Source organism: Magallana gigas, chromosome 6 (assembly GCF_963853765.1).
Source record: "Magallana gigas chromosome 6, xbMagGiga1.1, whole genome shotgun sequence".
NCBI classification, from domain to species: Eukaryota; Metazoa; Mollusca; class Bivalvia; order Ostreida; family Ostreidae; genus Magallana; species Magallana gigas.
In genome coordinates this window covers 32352672-32375992 of record NC_088858.1, presented here as the reverse complement: position 1 = coordinate 32375992, position 23321 = coordinate 32352672, and the positions used below count along the sequence as shown (strand labels likewise).

The following is a 23321-nucleotide window of genomic DNA, read 5'->3' as shown; positions in this document are numbered from 1 at the left end:
AGGAACAGTGTACGACATGAAGAACTATTCTAGTATATGTCTGTCTCTTCCTTTAATACCTTTCTAGCAAATAAATCTGACTTATATATCATCATATATACACTGGAAAAGCTCGTGATTCAAAATTATCCGATATCAACATATCGTCCAGCTTTATATATAGTGATAAGTATGCGCAATATGTTTTGGGCAACCCAAAGAATTTTATTCTTTTTAACATTACCGGGGACAATTTATATATTGTATAAGGAATCAAGCTGCCGTTGTCTTCGTTAAAGATAAAATTAATAACCTCTTGCAAAATTGTTAACATGTGTTTTGCCAAATGTGCTGAGAAAAGTATAGCAATGCATATCCATATTTAGAGGAAAAGTTGAGGCTTTTTTATGCTGGACCATGCCAGTGTTAATTTGCAACATATATCTTCACAACTAAGTTTGCTGATGGATGTATGAACCTCCTTTAAACCGATAAACATCCTTGTCAATGTTGTTGAAGAGAAAATGTTCCCCTTTTATAGAACTTTGAATTAGCACTTGGTTCATTTCATTCACTGATTTGGTGTGACACAACTTCTTATTTCTACAGCATATCGAGAAAATCGACATAATAAGTGAACTGAAACAAGTATGAAAAGGGGAACTAACTGACCAGAAAATCAAAGAGTTCGAGAAGTTCTTTAGTTAACCAAGACACATTGCCCACAGACACTGTTTAATTTGCTTTCTTCCTATAATCGCACTTTCGCCTTCGCATTTTTTGATAGCATTCAGAAAGTCTCGGTCGATTACATAGAATTTGATGCAGACACCGTACTCGCCAAGGTTTTCCGATTAATCCATGATATCATTGGTACGCATGCGCTAGGCCATTGTGCTTACTATAAATGTTTATAAATATTTTAATGTGTATATATATGTGACATATATGTTTACCAGTGCTGGCTATGTCTAATCATTATATACTCCATATAAAATGTAATGTCCGCCATAATGTATACATATGCACTTCCAGACTCCTGTCACTTACCAGCTGTCTGTTTACCGTGGATCAAACACATTAATATTCTAATTTCATTATGCGACACTCCTTGCTGATGTATGGATCTAGAGGGGGAGAGGGGGTCCGCCCTCCGGAAAATTCAATATTAATAACTTCACACATGCAGTAAAGGGGGAGAGAGGGTCCGGATCTCATCCCCCCGGAAAATTGAATTTGATTAATTAATATGTATAATAAAATCTCCAAAATATGTCTCGAAACCCCCCCCCCCCCACCCCCGACAAATATAATTATCCATCCAACCCCCCAACCCCCCCATGAAAAAGTTATGAATCTGCGCAGGCTGTTGAAAATAAATTCTAAAAAGTTCATCGTCTGCCTCAGATGTCCTTTTATACAGCTAAAATTGTCTTTAAACGATAGAGAGCTCCACAATTATAAAAAGGCGAAGGTGAAAGTGCGAAGATGCGAAGGCGAGAGTGCGAAGTCGCGATGGCGAAGGTGCGATAGTAGTATCGCTTCTTCGCTTTCGCAACTTCGCACTTTCGCCTTCGCATCTTCGCGCTTCGCCGTCGCATCTTTGCACTTTCGCTTCTTCGCCGTCGCACCTTCGCACTTTCTCCTTCGCAACTTCGCACTCTCGCACCTCGACCTAAAGGCGAAAGTGCGAAGGTAGAAGTGGCCCCATCGGAACACCATAGAGATGGGATAACAAAATTAAATGATGGTTGTTTGTTGCTGGAACTAATGACCTTAAGATCTTATTTCATACCTAAAGCTTTCTTAGATTTGATAGCTTGCAACTGCCCCACAGGTTACAGAACCTTTATGTGTGAATGTAAACGTGCCTACTTCCCGGGCAAAGACATTTACAAATTTCAAATCACAATCTTATCATTCAAAAAAAGATTGTATAAGTAACATAATATACTGCAGCTTAATAAGGGAAAACAGAAAAAAAATCCAAATAAAAACCTGGTGGAGTTTTTTCTAGTAATACAAGTGTTCAAATTTGATTGTCAGTTAAATCATTAGTATTGAAATTATGATATTCAAACATGTTCCCCATTTAAGAGGCCTTTAGCAGTCTAAATAGATTGGTTACTAGTATACACCAATTTGAATTGCCATTTTGACAAAATTAACGTCATTTTCATGAAGGCCAACACATTTCATTAAACTTGGTACAACATTATTATGATAAATCTAATTTGAACATGCACAAAGTACGCGCCGTAGCTCTGCGTTCTGATAAACACGCCGTAGAAGCGTAGTGAGATCGCCGTGACAGCGCCGTAAGATCTCCAACAGCGCCACGAGAGCTCCGTCGGCGCGCTCAAGGAGCGCAGCTAATCGCAGTGTAGACGCAGTGATAAGTCAATTGCGCTTGCACAGAGACCTCATAGAGTCCTTTAGGATCTCACTGCGTCTCTATTGCGCTCTCACTGCGCATCCACGGCGTTTGAACAAGTTGTTTTTCACACAGTGACCCTAAAGAGCTGTTGCTGCGTTCATCGCGCTCTCGTGACGTTTCTTCTGCGTTTATAACGCGCCCCCACGGCGTTTCTAGTGCGTTGTCATCAAGACCACGAAAACTCGAAAAATGGCTGTTGTACAATAGCAAACGATGTAATAATTATCAAACTGGATGTAGATGACTTTGTAAAAAGTAGCATTTGCTAATATTCCAAGACCTATCAATGTACGTAGATGGAATTCATGCCATTTGGTTCTGATGTTTTCACATCTTTTTTATGTTTTCTAACAATTAATAACGGATCTTTTTTGCAGACCTGACTACTAAGAGTTTTGTCCTTCACAAATTGTTTAGAAGTAGTTATGCTTCAATTACAATGTACCTTTTCATAATATCAAAACAATTTTTTAATCATTTATTTACTAGTTGTAAATTATACTTTGTATCATTCAATTGTACAAATTTATATTAACCTACCAAGAAGTAAAGAACGTCTTGTGCACGCAGTTAGCGCGCAGAGCACGCCGTGGACGCGCGGTAAAAACTCCTAGCACGTCATGAGCGCTCGGCGAGAGCGCAGTTAATCGCCAAGTAGAACTCCGTGGAAACGCAATTACACGCCGTGGGAGCTCCGTAAGAACGCCTCGGTCGCTGTCAGGACGCCGTTTCATCTCCACTTGTAAAATTTTCAAATAAAACTTTACATTTTTTCTGAACTTTAAAATTCCTTGCGATCCTACGGCGATTCCATGAATTTTACAACGCCGTGTACACGCAGGGACGCAGTGTGACAGGGCCTATACTAGACGCATATTATGTGTAGTGAGAGGCGGATCAATCAGGTTTTTACATGAGAAAATGCATTTTATAAATGAACGGAGCATAATCATAAAACAATTATCATACCAATAAATTCTATCTACTAAACTTGCTTTGATTCGGCATGTAATTATTTTTTAGAACGTGTATTATTTCTTTTCTAGAGTGTTTAATGTACGATTGTGTTTGACATCGGGAAGCCTATCTAAATCCGCTTTTTACAAGGGCATACACTTAACAGATCATTTCGATCTTCTTTATATAAATTGAGGGATTGTTAAATTTATTAAAAGCTGCTGCTTCAATGAAATATACATAATGAATTAATAAATACGTAAAATATTAAGCGAAGCTCATATAAATTCGAACCGGGGCTCATTTCTTTGATATTTATTCTAATAAAAGATGAGCTCTATACAAAGCAGCAGCACTTTTCAGAATCTACAAGAAAAGTAGAATTTATTTATCTACTAAACTTGCTTTGATTCGGCATGTAATTATTTTTTAGAACGTGTATTATTTCTTTTCTAGAGTGTTTAATGTACGATTGTGTTTGACATCGGGAAGCCTATCTAAATCCGCTTTTTACAAGGGTGCATACACTTAACAGATCTGATCATCATTTCGATCTTCTTTATATAAATTGAGGGATTGTTAAATTTATTAAAAGCTGCTGCTTCAATGAAATATACATAATGAATTAATAAATACGTAAAATATTAAGCGAAGCTCATATAAATTCGAACCGGAGCGCATTTCTTTGATATTTATTCTAATAAAAGATGAGCTCTATACAAAGCAGCAGCACTTTTCAGAATCTACAAGAAAAGTAGAATTTATTCATTATTTAGAATTTTAATTCAAGTAAAGGTATGTCATTGTAATATTGAAGTTTATGACTTCCATTCGGGAGAATTATCAACACATATCACGTGACCATCAATTCAGGGGACCACACTAAGTGTAATACAAAGTAGTGCTCATTTAATGCACTGTTTCATTTAATATCACATTTATATCATTGTAAAATAACTTTATATAAATATTTTGTAATAATAGATGCATCGTTCTATGAACGTTTAAATCCGCTGATATTCCATAGTAAGCCTTAACAGTGCTGCGTTTTTTTAAAGATGTTCTCTATGTATTCCAATGTAAAAATTAAACCCCCATTGCGGCCCCACCAAACCCCAAGGGACCATGATTTGAGCAAACCTAAATCTACACTTCCCTAGGTTGTTTCTACACAAATTTGAGTTTTTCTTGCCAAATATTTTTTTAAGAAGACAGGCATAGGAAAATATGTTATCTTCCTATGTAAAATTTAATCCCCAATTATGGCCCAACCTACACCCGGGGACCATAATTTGAACAAACTTGAATCTACAATACTCGAGGGTGCTTTTACACAAATTTAAGCTTTTCTTGTCAAATAATTAAAAAAAAAAAAGGTTTTCAAAGATTTTTTCCTTGTATTTCTATGTAAAACTTGACCCCCCCCCCTCCCCCCCACTGGGCCCCACCCTTCCCACGAGGACCATAATTTGAACATACTTGAATCTACACTACTTGAGGATGCTTCTGCACAAATTGGAACATTAATTCCCAAATAGTTTTTGAGAAGAAGACCTTTTTAAAGATTTTTCTGTATATTCCTACGTAATTTAATAAATAATTCGGCTCAGGTGAGCTAAAAAAGGGCCTTCTAAAGGTAAGCCGTGTCAGATCGAGATTTTTAAAAAAATATCTTCGTTGATAAACGGCCAATCTCATTTAAATTTTCAGAATATGTTACGGGCCGGTATAGCCTAACGTTATTTGTATTCGCTGTACTTTCAATTTATTTACGACTTTGATTTCCGAACTGGTATCTTCTTCGTACGACTTACTATAAACATTAAACCGGATGTTGGACGTTAATCTGATCGACTAAGGGGCGTTTGCAAAAAGGTTCTGGCAAATGGATAAAAAATGACTCTAAATCTAGTTGCTACCACAGCGTAAGTTCATTAATGCTGTTAGTACTGTTAGCTGCAGGTTTGGGGGAAAATTTCCTTTTAATACTGTTTTAGTCTTTAGCATATATGGCAAGAAAATAGGACTGTGTTTTGAGGTGATACTTTTGTACCCTAGGGTACACTCCTATATCTTTAAGGAGAAAAAGGGTTACAAAGAGGGTACAATGTAAAAGCATTGGAAAATGAAAGTAGCAAATTATTTAAGATACTTGTAAGTCACTAAGGTACAAAGGGTACAGAGGGTACAATGGTAACATAATGACTGAATGCCACAGACTAAGTAGCCTACATTTGATTCAATCTTTATTTCCTCTTTACAGTTTTTCAAATTGATATTATTTGTTGTGAATAATATAAAACTTGATATTAATTTTAATTTATTTTTAAGTGGGTCAGTTCTCTTTATTTGATATAATTAAAAGTTTTTCTTGAACCTAATTAAATTGTCTATGAAGTCATATCCTTACATAACAATCATGATTTTTTATATTAATTCATATATACCTATGTTATAAACAGAAATATGAAGCTCTATATTTGGGCTTGTACACCCAATGATTATTGAAATCAATTAGTAGTAGGAATACTGTAGGTGCATGTTTTTCTCTTTTTGAAATATGTACAAAATCTGTACGTAAATATAGAAATATTCATTTCTTATGACATGTATATTGCAGGCTTATTCACATCTTTTGGTAAAACAATTTTGAATGGTAATTCCAGGGACATAAATAATGTTATTTATGTCCCTGGTAATTCATATAAAAGATTTGCTTGGCAATGTGTTTAAAAATTACTGCTGATCTATATTGGAACATCCCTTACCTGAGACAGTTAGATAAAATAATCCCGGGTAAATTCATAATTAAGGTCATTTCCATGAGTTTTTCATGATAAACTGTGAGGTCAGTAGCTTTTTTTTTAAAAGGGCTGATATCCTGAGAGAATATAAACATTTCACTTAGACATGCTTCTCAACAAGTGAAATATCTACATTTATTCTGCATGCAGGTGTTGTCAACAATATGTCTTTGAAGTTTGTATAAAAAAAAAGGTGTGAAACTGAGAGTCCTTGCAAATAACATTGAATAGAGTTATACAGGTAAACCATACACATTGGAAGGTCCTTGAGGTGTGAAATGATTAACCCCTTGCAATCAACATAGGACATGTATATACAAGGACATGTATAGTTGGTGTCTTCCCACTTAGCCAAAATTCTGAAATTTACACAGGTGACTGGTTTTGGCTAGGTGGGAATGGTGCACAGGTGGTTAGGGAAGGGGGAGAACAAAAGAAATTAATTACAGGTGACCTAGAGTCCGTTTTAGAATGACCACAAGTGCTTTGAGAAAATTTTTGATTTTTTCTTTATGTGGGAATAAACTGTATAGTTACAGGCCAAATTAAACTTGTATTCCAGAAAAGTGCAAACACTTAACATGCTTTCTAAAGAAAAGTATATATATAAACATTCACAATATTTAGCTAAAGAAAAACCTTTTTTCATATGTTATGTACAACACTAATTTTTTTTATAATTGAATATTTTTTTCAAATGGAAAAGGACATATTACCTAGATTCCATGTTTGCAATTAAATTAAATTATAACAAGTGACATCATATCTAACTGTTCTTAAGTAAAATGTTGGCATAATTATATGATTGCTCTCTAGTGGCAGTATATGTACACCACGAAGTACTTAATTAAATTAAAGCAATAAAATTATTTTAAATCGTAATGAAGATCATCCCTTGTTGGCCTAGATATATATTGTTTTTACTTTGCAAATTGTAATGAATTATCATCAGCATTATAAATTCAAAGTCGGAAAACTGATCTCATATTTTATTTTATATGAGCAATGGAAAAATATGTTTAACCTGTTTGCTATTGCTAAGTATACATGTAACTATATTTTGAATAAGCACCTTGCCATGCACCTGGGTACAGGACACACCTGTTGTGTATATCTTGTATATTCTGTGTTAGTTCCATGGTTTTTTCTCCAGGTGAACAAACAATAGATTTTAATTAGATATACACAAACATATAAAAATGTCTAGACACACAAGCAGTAAAATTTTATCATGGGAAATAGTGACTTTTTACATACATGCATTTTTTTCCACAGACCTCAAGTCTAGCAGATTTAGCATCTAAAATCAGTATCTAGAGATGATTAAAATTGAGAAACAAAATGCATTAATAGAGCCATAACTTGAATATTACATTAAATCATTTTATACTACTACCAATTCTTTTTTTTAAAATTTGAACAATATTGAATTATGTACATAACAGGATTGGGCCATAGGCACTCTGAAATTTTATTTTTAAATTTGTTTTTAAATAAGATTTTTCCTAAGACACATAATATAAAGATATATTTAATAGTTTTATTAGTAATGTTAATGCATGTTCAGAGTAACAAGCACCAATTTTGTTTTTTACTGATCAATAAATCTTATTTCTGAGCACATTGTGTATACAAATAAATTCATTGAAGACATTTTACTTTAATGATAGTGTCATGTTACTACTCGTCTGGTTAGTGCCTCTGATATTCTTTTAAACACCATCACCAGCTCTGTAAAGTGACCTAACTACCTAACTAGTGTATAGATTATGTGCATGTTAAAATGGTAACACTTGCACATAAGCCCGTTTCACAACGATACCCTAATATGATGATATGACATTTCATAATTTAAGATGAATTTAAGATAAGTTATAACTCAAGGGCGTCAGAACCCGGGGGGGGGGGGGGGGGGGGCTTAGCCCCACTTTTTTTGCAAAGTTAGACCTAACCATCAGGCACATAGCATCATAGAGGGTTCATACCCCGCAGCAAAAATAATTGTTCCTAAATTTACCTGAAAAGATGGAAATATTGAGAAGTTGGAGTCATAAGTATACTAGCGGATTAGGGTTTTCATTTTTGGGAATCAGGTTTTTTTTTCCCTTTTTTTTGCTTGTCTAGATTTCTGAGGATAAGTCTAGCCTGCCCCCCCCCCTTTTCAATTTGCTTCCGACACCACAGTGACTGTAACTGAATTTGGATATGTTTCGAAGATTTGCTTTTTGGGCACTGACATCATAATTAAACTCATATTTATTGAGCTAGGTCCTGCTTATGTCAAATTTTTAAGTTTAAATTTGTATGTACCCATCCAGTAAATTCTTTTTTCATTTGATATATACTGTAAATTAAGACTTTCAAAGTGAATTAATGTAAAACTTAATAAACATTTGAAGAGTAAAACCTGTAAATAATGTGCAGTGTCTACATTCAATGACATCTTGATGTACATTATGTGTAGAAGATTTTACATTTACATTATTGCATGCCGGTACATGAGTATTCAGATAAAGAAATCAAATTTATTTGATATAGAGAGATCGAATCCTACTCCTAAGGTATTTGGTGTCACATTTCTATTTCAAATATAATTCTGAAAACAATGTTAACATTCACTAGCTAGGATGTATGATATCAACTGCCTAAATCAATTGATTAAAAACATTTAAATTGTCGCAGCTACATGTTGATTTTTAGTCTAGTACATTTTTTGTCTACTTCTTGGTCCATTTAAATAGTCTGTGTTAACTATAATAATTAAGTTCTTATTCCTATATTAAAAAGGCAAATTAGACAATTTAGACTTAAAGGTAGGCCTAGGTGGAATGGAACTTTTGAAATATTACCTCAATGTAAGCATTTTTTCTTTTGGTATGGTTTACATCAAAGATGGGGGTGTTTTAGGCAAAAAGAAAACGACACAACCAAATACACCTGATAGAAGAATCTAGGATGAATTACAATAATTCTGAATGGAACAGCTAGCATTCCTTTGAAGGATCTAGCATTTGATACTCTTAAATCAAATTAAGAGAGCCAGGATTCTTTTATAGGTGGTACCAATTATAAATCCGTAGTCTCTGACCTACATCACCCCCACCCCTACCCCCTAAGACCAAACTTCTTCAGCATATGCTCTAGTTATGGTCTTACAAAAGATGGTGAAGAAAATATGGAGATTTATTTCTCCAAGAAAAATCATATATTTTACGAGGACTTTTTTAGGGGAAAATAAATCTTCATATTTCCTGATTCAGAAAATTCATGCAATAAACCTTTTATAATCATACAAGTATTCCTATTCCTATATGTAAAAAAAAAAACAAACCCTATTGTGGCCCCATATATCCTACCCCCCGTGATCATATTATTCTACATTACCCAAAGATCCTACCACCCAAGTTACAGCTTTTCTGCCCAATTGGTTTTTGAGAAGATTGTTAAAGACTTTTCTCTATATATTCCTATGTTAAAATTTGACCCCCATTGTGGCCCAACCGTATCCCTGAAGTATATTTTTGCAGTAGCCAAATGATCTACTAGAATATGATTGGGGATGTCATTTTGATGGGGATCTGAACATGCAGTTTTCAAGATATTTGGTATTTTCCTGTTTCATGCAGGGTTTTCTGCATTTCTGAGGGATGAAGGCCAAAACTGAGGGCCAAAGGGCAATAAGGGGTACGCGGTTGCTCCCTCACAGTTTTCAGGTATTTTCTTGTTTCATGGGGTCACAAAAATCCCACAGGGTCATGGCCTACATTATATTGATGAATCATAATACATTCTGAATCTCGAAAACACATGTGATGTACACCAGGTGAAACCCATCTAGCCTAAAGAGCCGAGGCAAGTTCAACAGAGCTAGGGCTCGCCAAAATTTGGGTTGTGGGTGTAGGGAATTTTTGTGAGAGCTTGCGAGTGCTTGCTCTGTTGAACATGTCTCTGGGTAAAACTAGTACCCGATGATGTTGACGTGCAAAAGCAAATAAAGTGCTTAGTTAGTAATAATTATATACACCATACCGTCTATGACATAAAATGTGATTATTATTGATTAAATTGATTTAAAATTTACATGCCAACGGTCAACCTCAGTTTGCACATGAATGAAAGGTGAAAAATGTGTATATCATTCTTTATGAAAATCATGATTTTCAAAAACTACCAGAAATAGCACGTGGCCTTTTTTGACTAAAACTGCTACAAGATAGTGTTATTTAGGGGTGAACACTTGGTGTGGGTATTGCCGTTTAATGACAACATATACTGATTTAGTTCCATTTCAAATGAGAATAAGGGTTTATGAAACATTCCTCCAGAGTTTTGCCAAGTTTTTTTAAACATAATATACTTACGGTAATTTACATTGTACATTTAGAATTTGTTTCACACGCATAGTCAAAAGCGTGATCTGCATGGAGTCACAGAGCTGAGAACTTCAAAACTTTAATAAAGTTTTCCCAAAGAGTTGTCACAAGCATTTCTTACACAAAGGGCAATAACTGTGTAAACTCTGGGAGTTTTCAGACTTGCGTCTTTTGGTGCCATAACTGTTAGTAGACAATTTAATAAAAACATAAAATAAGACTTGTTCCATTAAGTCTAATAACTAAAAAGCTATCCTGAGTCAAATGTAAAAAGCAAAAATTACTAAAGAATTCTTTCATCTAAAGGGCCTTTAGGATTGAATGTAAGGTTTTACACACACACAGAGAGAGAGAGAGAGAGAGAGAGAGAGAGAGAGAGAGAGAGAGAGAGAGAGAGAGAGAGAGAGAGAGAGAGAGAGAGAGAGAGAGAGAATTTACACAAAGAGAGAGAGAGAGAGGGTTAAGAGAGAGAGACTTTACAGAGGGAGAGAGAGGGGAAAGAAGTTGTTTTGGTGGTATTACTTTAATGGGAAACACACTCTGAAAATTCAGGACTATAATTAAAAATATGGAGCACAGAAGCACTCTATAAAAGAAAATGCCTTGAAGTTCTAAAACATGACAGTATTTGCAGTTTTTGATTCATTTACCCCTGTTTGAGTCAACATATTCCAAGTATTGAAATAGTTTATAGGTTAAAAATCAATGATATGTAAAATGTATATTGTTTTAAATGATTTTTTTAAAAAATATCGGATATATTGATATTTCAATTTTTCAGTAGCTTGACCGACCATGTATGGGCATTTTACACACCTTATCCACCCATCTTCTTAGAATGGGATATATTAGAAAAAATAAAAACTGCTAAATTCATGTATGATCTCTCGATCTAAATAGTGTTACAGGTATCCTTAACTGTATCCAACTTGGCAAGTGTACCCTTTGTACCCGCTGTACCCTTTCCTCCAGCTCATATATTTGATTTTTTAACTTAGACTAAAATAAAGACTTTTTAAGCCTTGTATCACTTTCTAATAGTGTTGTAACCAACCATGTATCCAAGTGTACCCTTTGTACCCGCTGTACCCTTTCCTTCAGCTCATATATTTGATTTTTTAACTTAGACTAAAAAAAAGACTTCTTAGGCCTTGTATCGCTTTCTCATAGAGTTGTAACCTACCCTGTATCCAAGTGTACCCTTTGTACCCATTGTACCCTTTCCTTCAGCTCATTTATTTGATTTTTTAACTTAGACTAAAATAAAGACTCCTTAACCCTTGTATCACTTTCTGATAGTGTTGTAACCTACCCTGTATCCAAGTGTACCCTTTGTACCCACTGTACCCTTTCCTCCAGCTCATATATTTGATTTTTTAACTTAGACTAAAATAAAGACTTCTTCAGCCTTGTATCACTTTCTAATAGTGTTGTAACCAACCATGTATCCAAGTGTACCCTTTGTACCCACTGTATCCTTTCCTTCAGCTCATAAATTTGATTTTTTAACTTAGACTAAAATAAAGACTTCTTCAGCCTTGTATCGCTTTCTCATAGAGTTGTAACCTACCCTGTATCCAAGTGTACCCTTTGTACCCATTGTACCCTTTCCTTCAGCTCATATATTTGATTTTTTAACTTAGACTAAAATAAAGACTTTTTAAGCCTTGTATCACTTTCTAATAGTGTTGTAACCTACCCTGTATCCAAGTGTACCCTTTGTACCCACTGTACCCTTTCCTCCAGCTCATATATTTGATTTTTTAACTTAGACTAAAATAAAGACTTTTTAAGCCTTGTATCACTTTCGAATAGTGTTGTAACACACCATGTATCCAAGTGTACCCTTTGTACCCACTGTACCCTTTCCTCCAGCTCATATATTTGATTTTTTAACTTAGACTAAAATAAAGACTTCTTAAGCCTTGTATCGCTTTCTCATAGAGTTGTAACCTACCCTGTATCCAAGTGTACCCTTTGTACCCATTGTACCCTTTCCTTCAGCTCATTTATTTGATTTTTTAACTTAGACTAAAATAAAGACTCCTTAACCCTTGTATCACTTTCTAATAGTGTTGTAACCTACCCTGTATCCAAGTGTACCCTTTGTACCCATTGTACCCTTTCCTTCAGCTCATTTATTTGATTTTTTAACTTAGACTAAAATAAAGACTCCTTAACCCTTGTATCACTTTCTAATAGTGTTGTAACCCACCATGTATCCAAGTGTACCCTTTGTACCCACTGTACCCTTTCCTCCAGCTCATATATTTGATTTTTTAACTTAGACTAAAATAAAGACTTTTTAAGCCTTGTATCACTTTCTAATAGTGTTGTAACCAACCATGTATCCAAGTGTACCCTTTGTACCCACTGTACCCTTTCCTCCAGCTCATATATTTGATTTTTTAACTTAGACTAAAATAAAGACTTCTTCAGCCTTGTATCGCTTTCTCATAGAGTTGTAACCTACCCTGTATCCAAGTGTACCCTTTGTACCCATTGTACCCTTTCCTTCAGCTCATATATTTGATTTTTTAACTTAGACTAAAATAAAGACTCCTTAACCCTTGTATCACTTTCTAATAGTGTTGTAACCAGTCATGTATCCAAGTGTACCCTTTGTACCCACTGTACCCTTTCCTCCAGCTCCTATATTTGATTTTTTAACTTAGACTAAAATAAAGACTTCTTAAGCCTTGTATCGCTTTCTCATAGAGTTGTAACCTACCCTGTATCCAAGTGTACCCTTTGTACCCACTGTACCCTTTCCTTCAGCTCATATATTTGATTTTTTAACTTAGACCTTTTCTATAGCTATTTAAAGTCGATTCTCTAAAATCCTTCCTGACTCCCCTACTTTCAGTTTTAGTAGAAAAATATAGTGTACCCTGTTTGTAACTTTTAACTCATGTTTTATATAGTGGTGTACCCTTGGGTACAAAACTATTACCTTAAAACGCAGTCCTAATTTCTTGCCATATCTAGTCTTTAGTGTATAAAACTTGCGCTAGTTTTGGATTCATTTATTTTACAAACACGTTTTCTACAAATGCACTCAATTTTAAATGAATAAGCGTACATTTTACACCAGATATCTTTACCTTACTTGCCTCTGATATTTAATATAACACCATCACCAACCTCGTAAAATGAAGTAGTGTGGTTGTTGGGTACAAGAAAATTCGGTGAATGTAAACTCGGCACATAGTGAAATCAGCACCTGTAGATAAAGTAATTGTGGCACTTGGTAAACTCGGTACCTATAGTTAACCTGGCACCTGAATCTGGCTACTAGTAATTCGCTACCTATTTATTGTAATCAAGAACATATTTTATGCTCCATCAATAAATTGATACAGCGAAGGCGCCAATTCCGGGTCTTCTCCCATTTCGGGTCACTCGTGTGTATTTCATGTCACATTGTTAAAACTGAAGCATAAAAAACTTAATAAATACATTGATCACGAACTACAGGCCTTTCTGACTTTGATCATTAAACGATATTTGAATATTAACATTTACAGACCCTCCGAGAAACGAATTTAGAAATCAAGCGTTTTCGAGATGGAGATTTTCACACATCTTTGACATCCTCTTTCATTATTTACGCTGCAGCGTGGTTGATGTGAAAGTTGTGGGAGGGCGTTAATGGATGAAAAATATTGCACATGCATTCAGTTATGTGTGAACAATTATTCAGAATGATAACTGCTCAAATAAATTTACACCAATTAATTAATCAATCTGAAGGAATTTTCCCAATTGCGGGTTACAATACCTGAAACATATTTTTCTGCGGATTTACAATAACATGAAAGAGAGAAAAAAGAGATTCAATTGAATAAAATGATTCATCCAGCTCAGGTGTCATTTTATTTATCTTGTTTGTTATTTTTCTTAAGGTTTATTTCTCTTTTTGTCACAGTGATGACATAATGACGATCATTTCATTCTGAATCACGACTGTCATTTACATTTAGAAATTGATACCTGTTACTTGAGTATCAGTAGTTGTAAATATATTTTCTGATCAGCATTATTTTTTGTTTGCTGCAAATTTATAAAAATTGATATCTGAGGCGATTACCCGACATTACTGACACTTTGAAGTCATATGACCTGAAAATGGAGAAAATGATTTGAAAGTGGGGAAACCATACCTTGTTGAAATGCCTCTGTAAATATTGTTTCCGGGAATTTATTTTCAAAAACAAAATGAATGCTTAACTCACAAAATGTACTTTCAATATACATAAAGTATAAAATTTAAATAGAACAGCTTTGCAAAATATCAAAGAAACAGTCTGACGTGACCCGGAATAGGCAACTTCACTGTATCATAAATTTCAAAATTTTCACACTTTCAAAAAAGAGCGCTCATTAATTATTTTTGTTATAGATGTGATGAGGTTTGAAGTAAGTCTTCTGACAATTTTAGATCAAATAGATTCAACTAGGTTAATTAACCACATGTTCATTACAAGTTTACTTTTTCTCAAGTTTTATAAGAGTAATCAACATAAAATTAAATCCAGTTACAAATTGTCAAAAGTATGAAACAAGTGTTATTTTAGCTATTAATTAATATCGATTTTACCATGCCAAGATATATTTTAAAAATGATAGAAAAATGATTCAAATACATTGAATAATAATTATCATATTTTCCACAGGTGCTGAATAATCTAATGCAGAAATTACTTCACTAGGTGTCTAATTTACCAGGTGCCAAGTTGACTAGAATTCTTAAATTTTACACTTTGTAAACTCTGCGTCTAACTCGGCACCTGAAAATCGTTACAGTACCAAACAGGCCCTACATTGTCGCTTGTTAATTTTTTCATCACCAAGCCAACATATGCAGTACCGGCTACTGTAAAGTTTAAAATACATTGATTGTTTTGAATATATTTCATTTCATGTCATAAAATTCATTTTAATTACAAAAGGTTTCCATACAAGTTCTTACAATTTATTGCCATCATTCTATGATTTCAAGATCTTAATTGTGTACATTGTGAATGCTTCAGAAATCAAAATCTCCTGATCATGTTATTGCACCATTGAATTATCATCAGTATAGTATCTACAAGGCGGGAACCTGTTTTTTGTACTTCAGAGTTCTTTATCAAAGTCATCTCTAATTTTAACATTTTCACTGTTCTAAAGATATCTATTATCAGTAAGTAAAATTAATGGACTACCTTTACATTAACAGCTTCAAGTAAGTCCTCTGACAAATTTACTCTTTCTTTCAAATCTTGGTTAAATTTGTTCACAAGAAATTGAATAAATTTGTCAAAAGTATTCAATCCAGCAACATTTTACTTTAATAAATATTTGATGAATATTATCCGCTTTACCTTGCTAAGATGCATTTTAAAAAATGGTTTAAAAAAATTAAGTACTTATTGAAAAACAGCAAACATTATATTGGTAAATAATGATGCCATATACTGGTAATAGTTTTCACAAGTGCCAAGTTTACTAGGTGCGAATTAACCAAATGCTGAACTAACTCCATTAGGTGCCAAATTCACCAGGTGCTCAGTTGACTAGGATTCTTTTGTTTACAGTGTAAATGTAAAAATAGCAAATCTCAATGTGCATATGAATTTAATCAGGGACATATATTTTCTGATACACTTCCCTGATTTAACATACATAATTTTACAAGGTCAGATAATTAGCATGTTTAAGAAAAGGTCTTGGGCATATTAAAGTGACAACATCAGTAGAAAGTATTGTCTGAAGAATTTAATGGTACTAATTATTTCCACAGAATGTTGTGCGGAAATAAGTTTACCGGTAATTACTACAAAACTATCACAAGTTTTTGTGAGCCATAACTTGCAACTTTTAAAAAAACTTGTCATACATGTAGTTGTTTTAAAAATCGATCTGTCCAGTTGAACATTTTTCACCAACACATGTATTTCTAATGTATTTTATTTTATTTTTTTCAGAATAAAGAAAGCTGTTGTTCTTATTAATGAGTTGGATACCTCTAAATTTCCATTATTGTTAACACGGATTCTCTCAAAGTTACATTTAAAGGTTTGTTTGAACTATTTTAATGTATGTATTCAATTTTTTGTCAAAATAGCATAGAAAATTAGACAGGAAAAATTTGAAATATACTTTCCATTACAAACCTTTGAAATCTAAACACTTTAAATTTATTTAAGGTTGTTTAGAAAAATGAGATTTGTTTATTTTCATTAGAAACATGTCAACAAATTTTAAAACACATAGCTTTTGTGCTTAGAAGTTTGGCCTTTATTGTTGAATATACAGTACTATACTGAAACATTTTGTCAGCTAGTGCAATGCCTCTAAACCCTGAAACATTTTTGGGGAGTTATTTTCATAGCTTTTGTGCTTAGAAGTTTGGCCTTTATTGTTGAATATACAGTACTATACTGAAACATTTTGTCAGCTAGTGCAATGCCTCTAAACCCTGAAACATTTTTGGGGAGTTATTTTCCCTTCATTTAGATAGTTGTTCTTTGCCATTCATTATGTGAATTATTTTCAATTAATGTAAGAGGGTGCTCATGTGGTTATGCTTCCATTTTTAATTTCTTTTTCATTAGCTTCATGTGTTTCATTTCGGTATTTAAAAAAAAATGTTCGCTTATGTGTACTTATAACAGTGGCCTGAAATATCCTATTACCTGCATATTTATACTATTTCAGGATGAGCGCACATTTTCAGAAGAGGAGGAGGAGAAACTCGAGTCTTCTCTGTCCCTGACTGATGGGGATTTAGAACTAGTGATCCATACCCTGGAGTTTATTTTACATCAGGTAAATATTAAATAAAAATTCTCCTCTTTCCATACTCAAAGGGAGATTACTAAAAAATTGTAGGTTAGTTACTCACCTAATAAGTGAGGTTTTCTAGTTGAAGACCAAATTGTTTTGTATGTAATTTTGCCCTATACAGAGTTAAAGAGGACAGTGTAAATCATGTGATAAATTTTCTTCAATGGCAAAACTGGTCTAAGGCAAAAAATAAAAGAAAAATTCTATCTATCAATGATATTTTTGCATCAAATTGCAGGCAGCCTACCACACAGCCAAACCAGGGTTACTGGGACAGCAACTACAGCAGATAGAGCTAGAGGAGGAGAAGGTGAGAGAGAGAGAGAGAGAGAGAGAGAGAGAGAGAGAGAGAGAGAGAGAGAGAGAGAGAGAGAGAGAGAGAGAGAGAGAGAGAAATTGTTTATAACCATGACTATACTGTAAACCTATTGTATTTGGTGGAAATCAATTTTCCAACAAGTTACTGTAGATTCCTTATTTTATGCTTGTACTTAATTTCATAATTCAACCGTTTTGCATCAAATCGTGAGAATTAAAAACGGAGAATGCCAAATTTTTACCATAGTTTCAGTTGGTTTACACATGTCCAAAAAATAAGAATGAGATTTCAAAATTCATGAGATGAGCTTCTTGCGATTTTACTGCAGTTAATGTAATGGACACACTTCTAGATTGCTTACATATACTAATAATGTACAGTTACTGGTTTACCTAATTACAGCATTTTGTATTGAGAGTGCTCTATGGTTATGGCCATTTTTAGACTGTATTGATCTGTTTAAAAGGAGAGCTCTATGTAATATATAGAGTACTTTTTAACAAGTGTATCTTCAGATAACAGACGAGGGGGCTTGTCCCCCGAGTCTGATATCTGAAGATGCACGAGTTAAAAAAGTTACTCTATATGTTTTGTATCATTGTTCTCGAGTACTGAGTTACCTATGATCTATCAAATTCCACGTAAATGGCGCGTGATTCTAGTATATTTTCATTGCACTGAGTTACCCGTGATCTATCAACATTTTCATTCGGCAGACCTCGGCTGATTCGGTCCTTATCTAACTTTGATGTAGGCTACGGACTCGGTCGAGGTTTGCCGAAAGTCATAATTTTATCAACCAATGAAATAAGAGCACGTGATTCGAGAAGTAAAGCGCGCTGTATTTCTTGAAAGTTCTATCTACCTCGGCCTTTCAAGTTAGAACGCAATGGATGACGGCTGCGATTTTATGCTATCGCAGATTTTGGACTCGGTAGAAACAGAAATTATGATGGAAAATTCCTTAGGCCAATTCGGAAACCTTAACATTTCACAATCTATTGATATGTATCTCGGGGATGAAGATACAACGAACATGGACTTTGAAACTATAGATTTTGACTTGGGAATTTTTTCCCGGGAGAACTCATTGGAACAAAATGATGCTGACATGAAAACAGAAACTTTTGATTGTGTTAAAGAGTTTCAGAATCGGAGATTTGCTGAAGCTGTGTCAGATAATGATTTGCAGCAGCTGATTGAATCTCAGTCAAATCCTAATACTCGGAGGAATACGAAATGGTCCGTTGAAATGTTTAATAAATGGCGCGAATCGCGGGAAAATGTACCCTGCATGAAAGAAATGAACGCAGAAATGCTGAATTACTGGTTACAACGCTTTGTGTTGGAGGTACGTAAACAGGATGGCAGTGAATACCCCCCGCGTACTCTATATTTCATTGTATGCGGATTACTACGTCATTTGCGAGATGAAAATATCCATAATATGAATTTTCTAGATGAACATGACCACCGGTTTGCCGTTTTCCGGAAAGTTTTAGATGCGCGCATGAAGGAGTTATTATCAAAGGGCTTAGGTACCAAAGTACGACAAGCTGATCCGATATTGCCGGAAGATGAGGAAAAAATCTGGACTAGTGGAGTATTCGGTTTACACTCTTCTCAAGCTCTACAGTATACAGTTTTCTTTTATAACTGCAAGATATTCGGTCTGAGGGCGTTTGACGAACACCGGAATTTAGAGTGCTCCAAGTTTGAAATTGGTCAAGATGAGCAAGGAAAATTTATTCGATTTACGGGAAGATCATGTAAAACATACAAAGGAGGACTAAAACATCTGCAGCTATCCAACAAAGACTTGAAACATTACTGCCAAGAAGGTAAATTGTCGTTATTTTAGTATTTTTTACAATAATTATCGCACTTTACAAAGGTTCTGGTTATATATTTGTTTTTCTATTGGTGTAGAGACAATTATGAATAGAAACATTCAACGTTTTTATTTAATTTTCAGGTGAACGATGCCTTGCCGATTTCTATCGTACCTATCTTGACGCTCTCAGTAATGAGGGACCTTTCTACCGCCGGCCCTTAGCCGTTTCCGGTAATGTCTGTGTGCGCTATGGCGAACAAGTACTGGGGGTCAACAAACTTAAGGGACTAATGAAGGAAATCGCAGGTAACGCGGGACTGGAGGGAAACTTCACCAACCACTCAGGCAAGAGGACCTGTGCCACCCAATTATACCAAGCTGGAATCGATGAGCAGGAAATTATGTCTCGAACAGGTCACAGGTCAGAAGTAGCAGTTAGAAAATACAAGCGGTCTAATTCGGCACTGCAAGAGCGTGTATCCGAAGTTTTGAATCCCCCCAACGTGAAGAAAATGAAATGTGAAACCACTATGGTTGAAATGAGTGAGTCTGAAAATAACAGGAAGGAGAATTTGAATCCGCAGTCCGACAGTATGGTAACAAGAGGCGCCGTTCCAAAATCAATTTTTAATAATTGTGTTTTTCATTTTAAGCCTTGAGTGGCTGTGTGAGCGGGGAAAACAATGATCAATTGTAATAATGTTTACATCTCGTTTTAAACATTTAGTATAACTGTTCTGTTAAACTTCATGTAGCACATGAGTTTGTAAATAATAAATACAAATTTGTTATTTTTTCTTGATTTTATTTTATAATAAAGTGTGATCAGAAATTATGGAGTGTGATCTATCAGAAATTATGGAGTGTGATCTATCACAGATACACCACATAATACTGTACTGTATCAAGAAAAAAATGAATAGCTGACATCAAAGGGAAAGCTCGCAAACAATGATACAAATAATAATATTGTCAAATTTAAAATGTAAAATATATGGACTTTTTCTTTTACATGTAATTACTAAATAATAGTTTACAGCTAAAGATATTTTATCTTAAAGGGACTTGGACACGATTTAACTTAAGATTTTCAAATTTTATTTCTTCCATTTTCAATGTTTATACTAATAATTATAGAAGTTTATAATGCTATGTCAAAATTTGAAAGTCAAATATCAAGTTATAAGCAAGATACAGAGTTCATAATTCTTTGTTTTGTAAACAAAGCTCGAATATTGTCATTTTTTTTTTACATATGTGTTGTATTGGTGTAAGTTTCACTCAAATGTATATTTCTTTTGTTGATAATAGAATTTTTGAAGATACTGAATTAGTTTAAATTGTTTTTAACATGTCATTTTGTCCACGACGTGGTAATTCCCTACATTACATTTTTGTATACAACTATAAGACTCGAGTTTTGTTTACATAACAATCAATTCTTACCTCTGTATCTCGCTTGTAACTTGACTTTAACATTCAATATTTTGGTCAATCATTTAAAATGCACCAGTAAACCATTTTACACATAAAAAATAAAAATAAGATTTTTGATCTAAAATCGTGTCCAAGTCCCTTTAAAACTTAAGGCAGATCTGATGGTTCGTTTGTGGACCACCCAGCCTCCTTAAAATTGAAAAAAAAAATTATTAATAACAAATGCACATAAATATAGCCACCATGAAACAGAGAGTGAAGGAATATTCTCCAATTTTGAGTACATGTATATACCGGTAGACATTTAGTGTACAACTCCAACCTGCAGGTAAAAGTGATTGTGGACGCCTGGAAGAACGCGGCAGCAGATGTCGTAACCAAGCTCCGCCAGAGGACCATCACTCCGAAGCGTCTGGAGGAGATCAACTGGAGACTCAATCTCCAGATGGCCCAGTCCAACAAAAGCAAGATGAAGCTTCCCAACGCCATGTTTGAACTCAAAATCAATGATGAAGACTCAGAGGTAGGGAGTGTCTAGCTTTTACCTTTAAATTTGGGTCTTTGTACGTTTTTTCCGGTACATTTCAAATTGAAAATAAAAAACAAATTCCTAGATACTGTGGAAATTTTCAGATACTTTTGATATTATATAAGTACTAATAATATATGTATACATTTGTGTTTGCTTGTACATGTATTTGTTTTACTTCTTATTTTAGTTTTAAAAGAGTTATCTCTCTTTGTGCTTTATAGAAACTTTTTCCAAATTAAACCAAAAAGAGAAACTAAATGTTACCTGAGTACTATATACTGTTATGATTTTTTTTCATTGTGATCCACTCAGGCCAAAGAAAAAATCCGCTTTGAGATGACTCATGATGAATTATACTCATTTTACAACCAGGTAGGAGGCTTTGAAATTCATATATACATCAAATACATGTGTATATATTTTTGCATGTAGATCACCTGAACTGAAAGGTCAAGAAAGCTTTTCTGATCCCTTTTTGTCTGGCGTCCATCTGTCTGTCTGTCTGTCCATCTGTCTGTAAACTTTTAATATTTTTGACTTCTTCTCTAAAACCACTGGGCTATATTAAACCAAATTTGGTGCAAAGCATTCATATGGGAAGGGGATTTTAATTTGTAAAAATAAAGGGCAAAATGTTTTTAAAAGGGAGATAATTGCGAAGCAGTGAATATAGGGTTTGTGTCTTTAAAAAATCTTAAGGATAACTGCACCAGGAATGTCAATATTTATACCAAACCTTTTGTATATAGTGAAGATTCTAAATTGTTAAAATAGTGACCCTCATACCAATACTGGGGCTCCAAGAGGGATTCAAAGTTTAACATAGAAATGTATATGAGAAATGTTTAAAAACCTTCTCAAGATCTAAAATGCTACAATTCGTTAAATTACTATGCAAGCATCTTCAGATAATGTAGATTTTAAAGTATTAAACTTGTGACCCCTGGACCAATACTGGGGTCCTTAGATGGATTCAAAGTTTAACATAGAAATATATATGGAAAATGATTAATAATCTTCTTCTCAAGAATGACAGTGCTACAATTTGTGAGATTTCTATGCAAACACCCAAGATAATGTAGATTTTAGATTGTTTGAATTGTGACCCCAGACTAATACTGGGGCCTGAGGAGAGATTCAAAGTTTAACATAGAAGTATATAGGAAAAATGAAATAGAATGATACAACGAACTCCTGTACAGGTGAGCGATGTGGCCCAATGACCTCTTGTTTTTGTTTTCTAGCTAGAAACTATACAAAAACAACTGGACAATTTAGGATGAGAACATCAGCATACAAGAAACAAAAGAAAAGAACAAGAGCGAGCGTCTCCATTCCATGATTTTTAATTCACTTAAATAGCAGCACATCAAATATGTTATATGTATATATTGTTATTTTGTAATGAAATTTTAACCAAATTTTACAAGAGTTATCTCTCTTTGTCCAACTTTATTTTTTTGAATAACTTCCTGGTTAAATTGTGTGGTTGGAAAATGGGGGGGGGGGGGACTGCAGGTACATAGGGTAATAACGTTTTAAAGTATATCTAAGTCAAATGCTGATTGAAATTTTAACTTATCAAGGAACTGATCTAATTTCTTTCTACATGTATTAAAAAAAAACACGAGACCTTATAAAAAAAAAAAGTATCGTTGGTAGTAAGATTGGTCCAAACGCGTTTTGTATTAGAAGCAATGCGTTTTATGTCAGAGGATGAACAGCTTCATAAATATTATGTTCGTGTACAGGCATATACCCGGTAGTAACTTAATATGATAGGACAAATGTTTGAAATACTGGTTTAGTTCACCACTC

At 34.2% G+C, this 23321-nt stretch overlaps 2 protein-coding genes across 2 annotated transcripts; both read left to right on the top strand.

Moving 5' to 3' along the window:
• The first annotated feature begins 5186 nt into the window (after window positions 1-5186).
• LOC105345500 (COMM domain-containing protein 10) lies at window positions 5187-22924 on the top strand. The gene is made up of 7 exons (XM_066088510.1): window positions 5187-5298; window positions 16520-16610; window positions 17253-17363; window positions 17620-17691; window positions 21300-21494; window positions 21816-21875; window positions 22748-22924. The coding sequence occupies exons 1-7, from the start codon at window positions 5270-5272 to the stop codon at window positions 22784-22786; spliced, it is 597 nt and encodes a 198-aa protein (XP_065944582.1). The 5' UTR covers window positions 5187-5269; the 3' UTR covers window positions 22787-22924.
• Window positions 18452-20330, top strand: LOC136276465 (uncharacterized protein KIAA1958-like). Its single transcript, XM_066088509.1, has 2 exons — window positions 18452-19541; window positions 19676-20330. Exons 1-2 carry the CDS (start codon window positions 18590-18592, stop codon window positions 20191-20193), a joined length of 1470 nt encoding a protein of 489 aa, XP_065944581.1. The 5' UTR covers window positions 18452-18589; the 3' UTR covers window positions 20194-20330.
• Window positions 22925-23321: the final 397 nt, after the last annotated feature.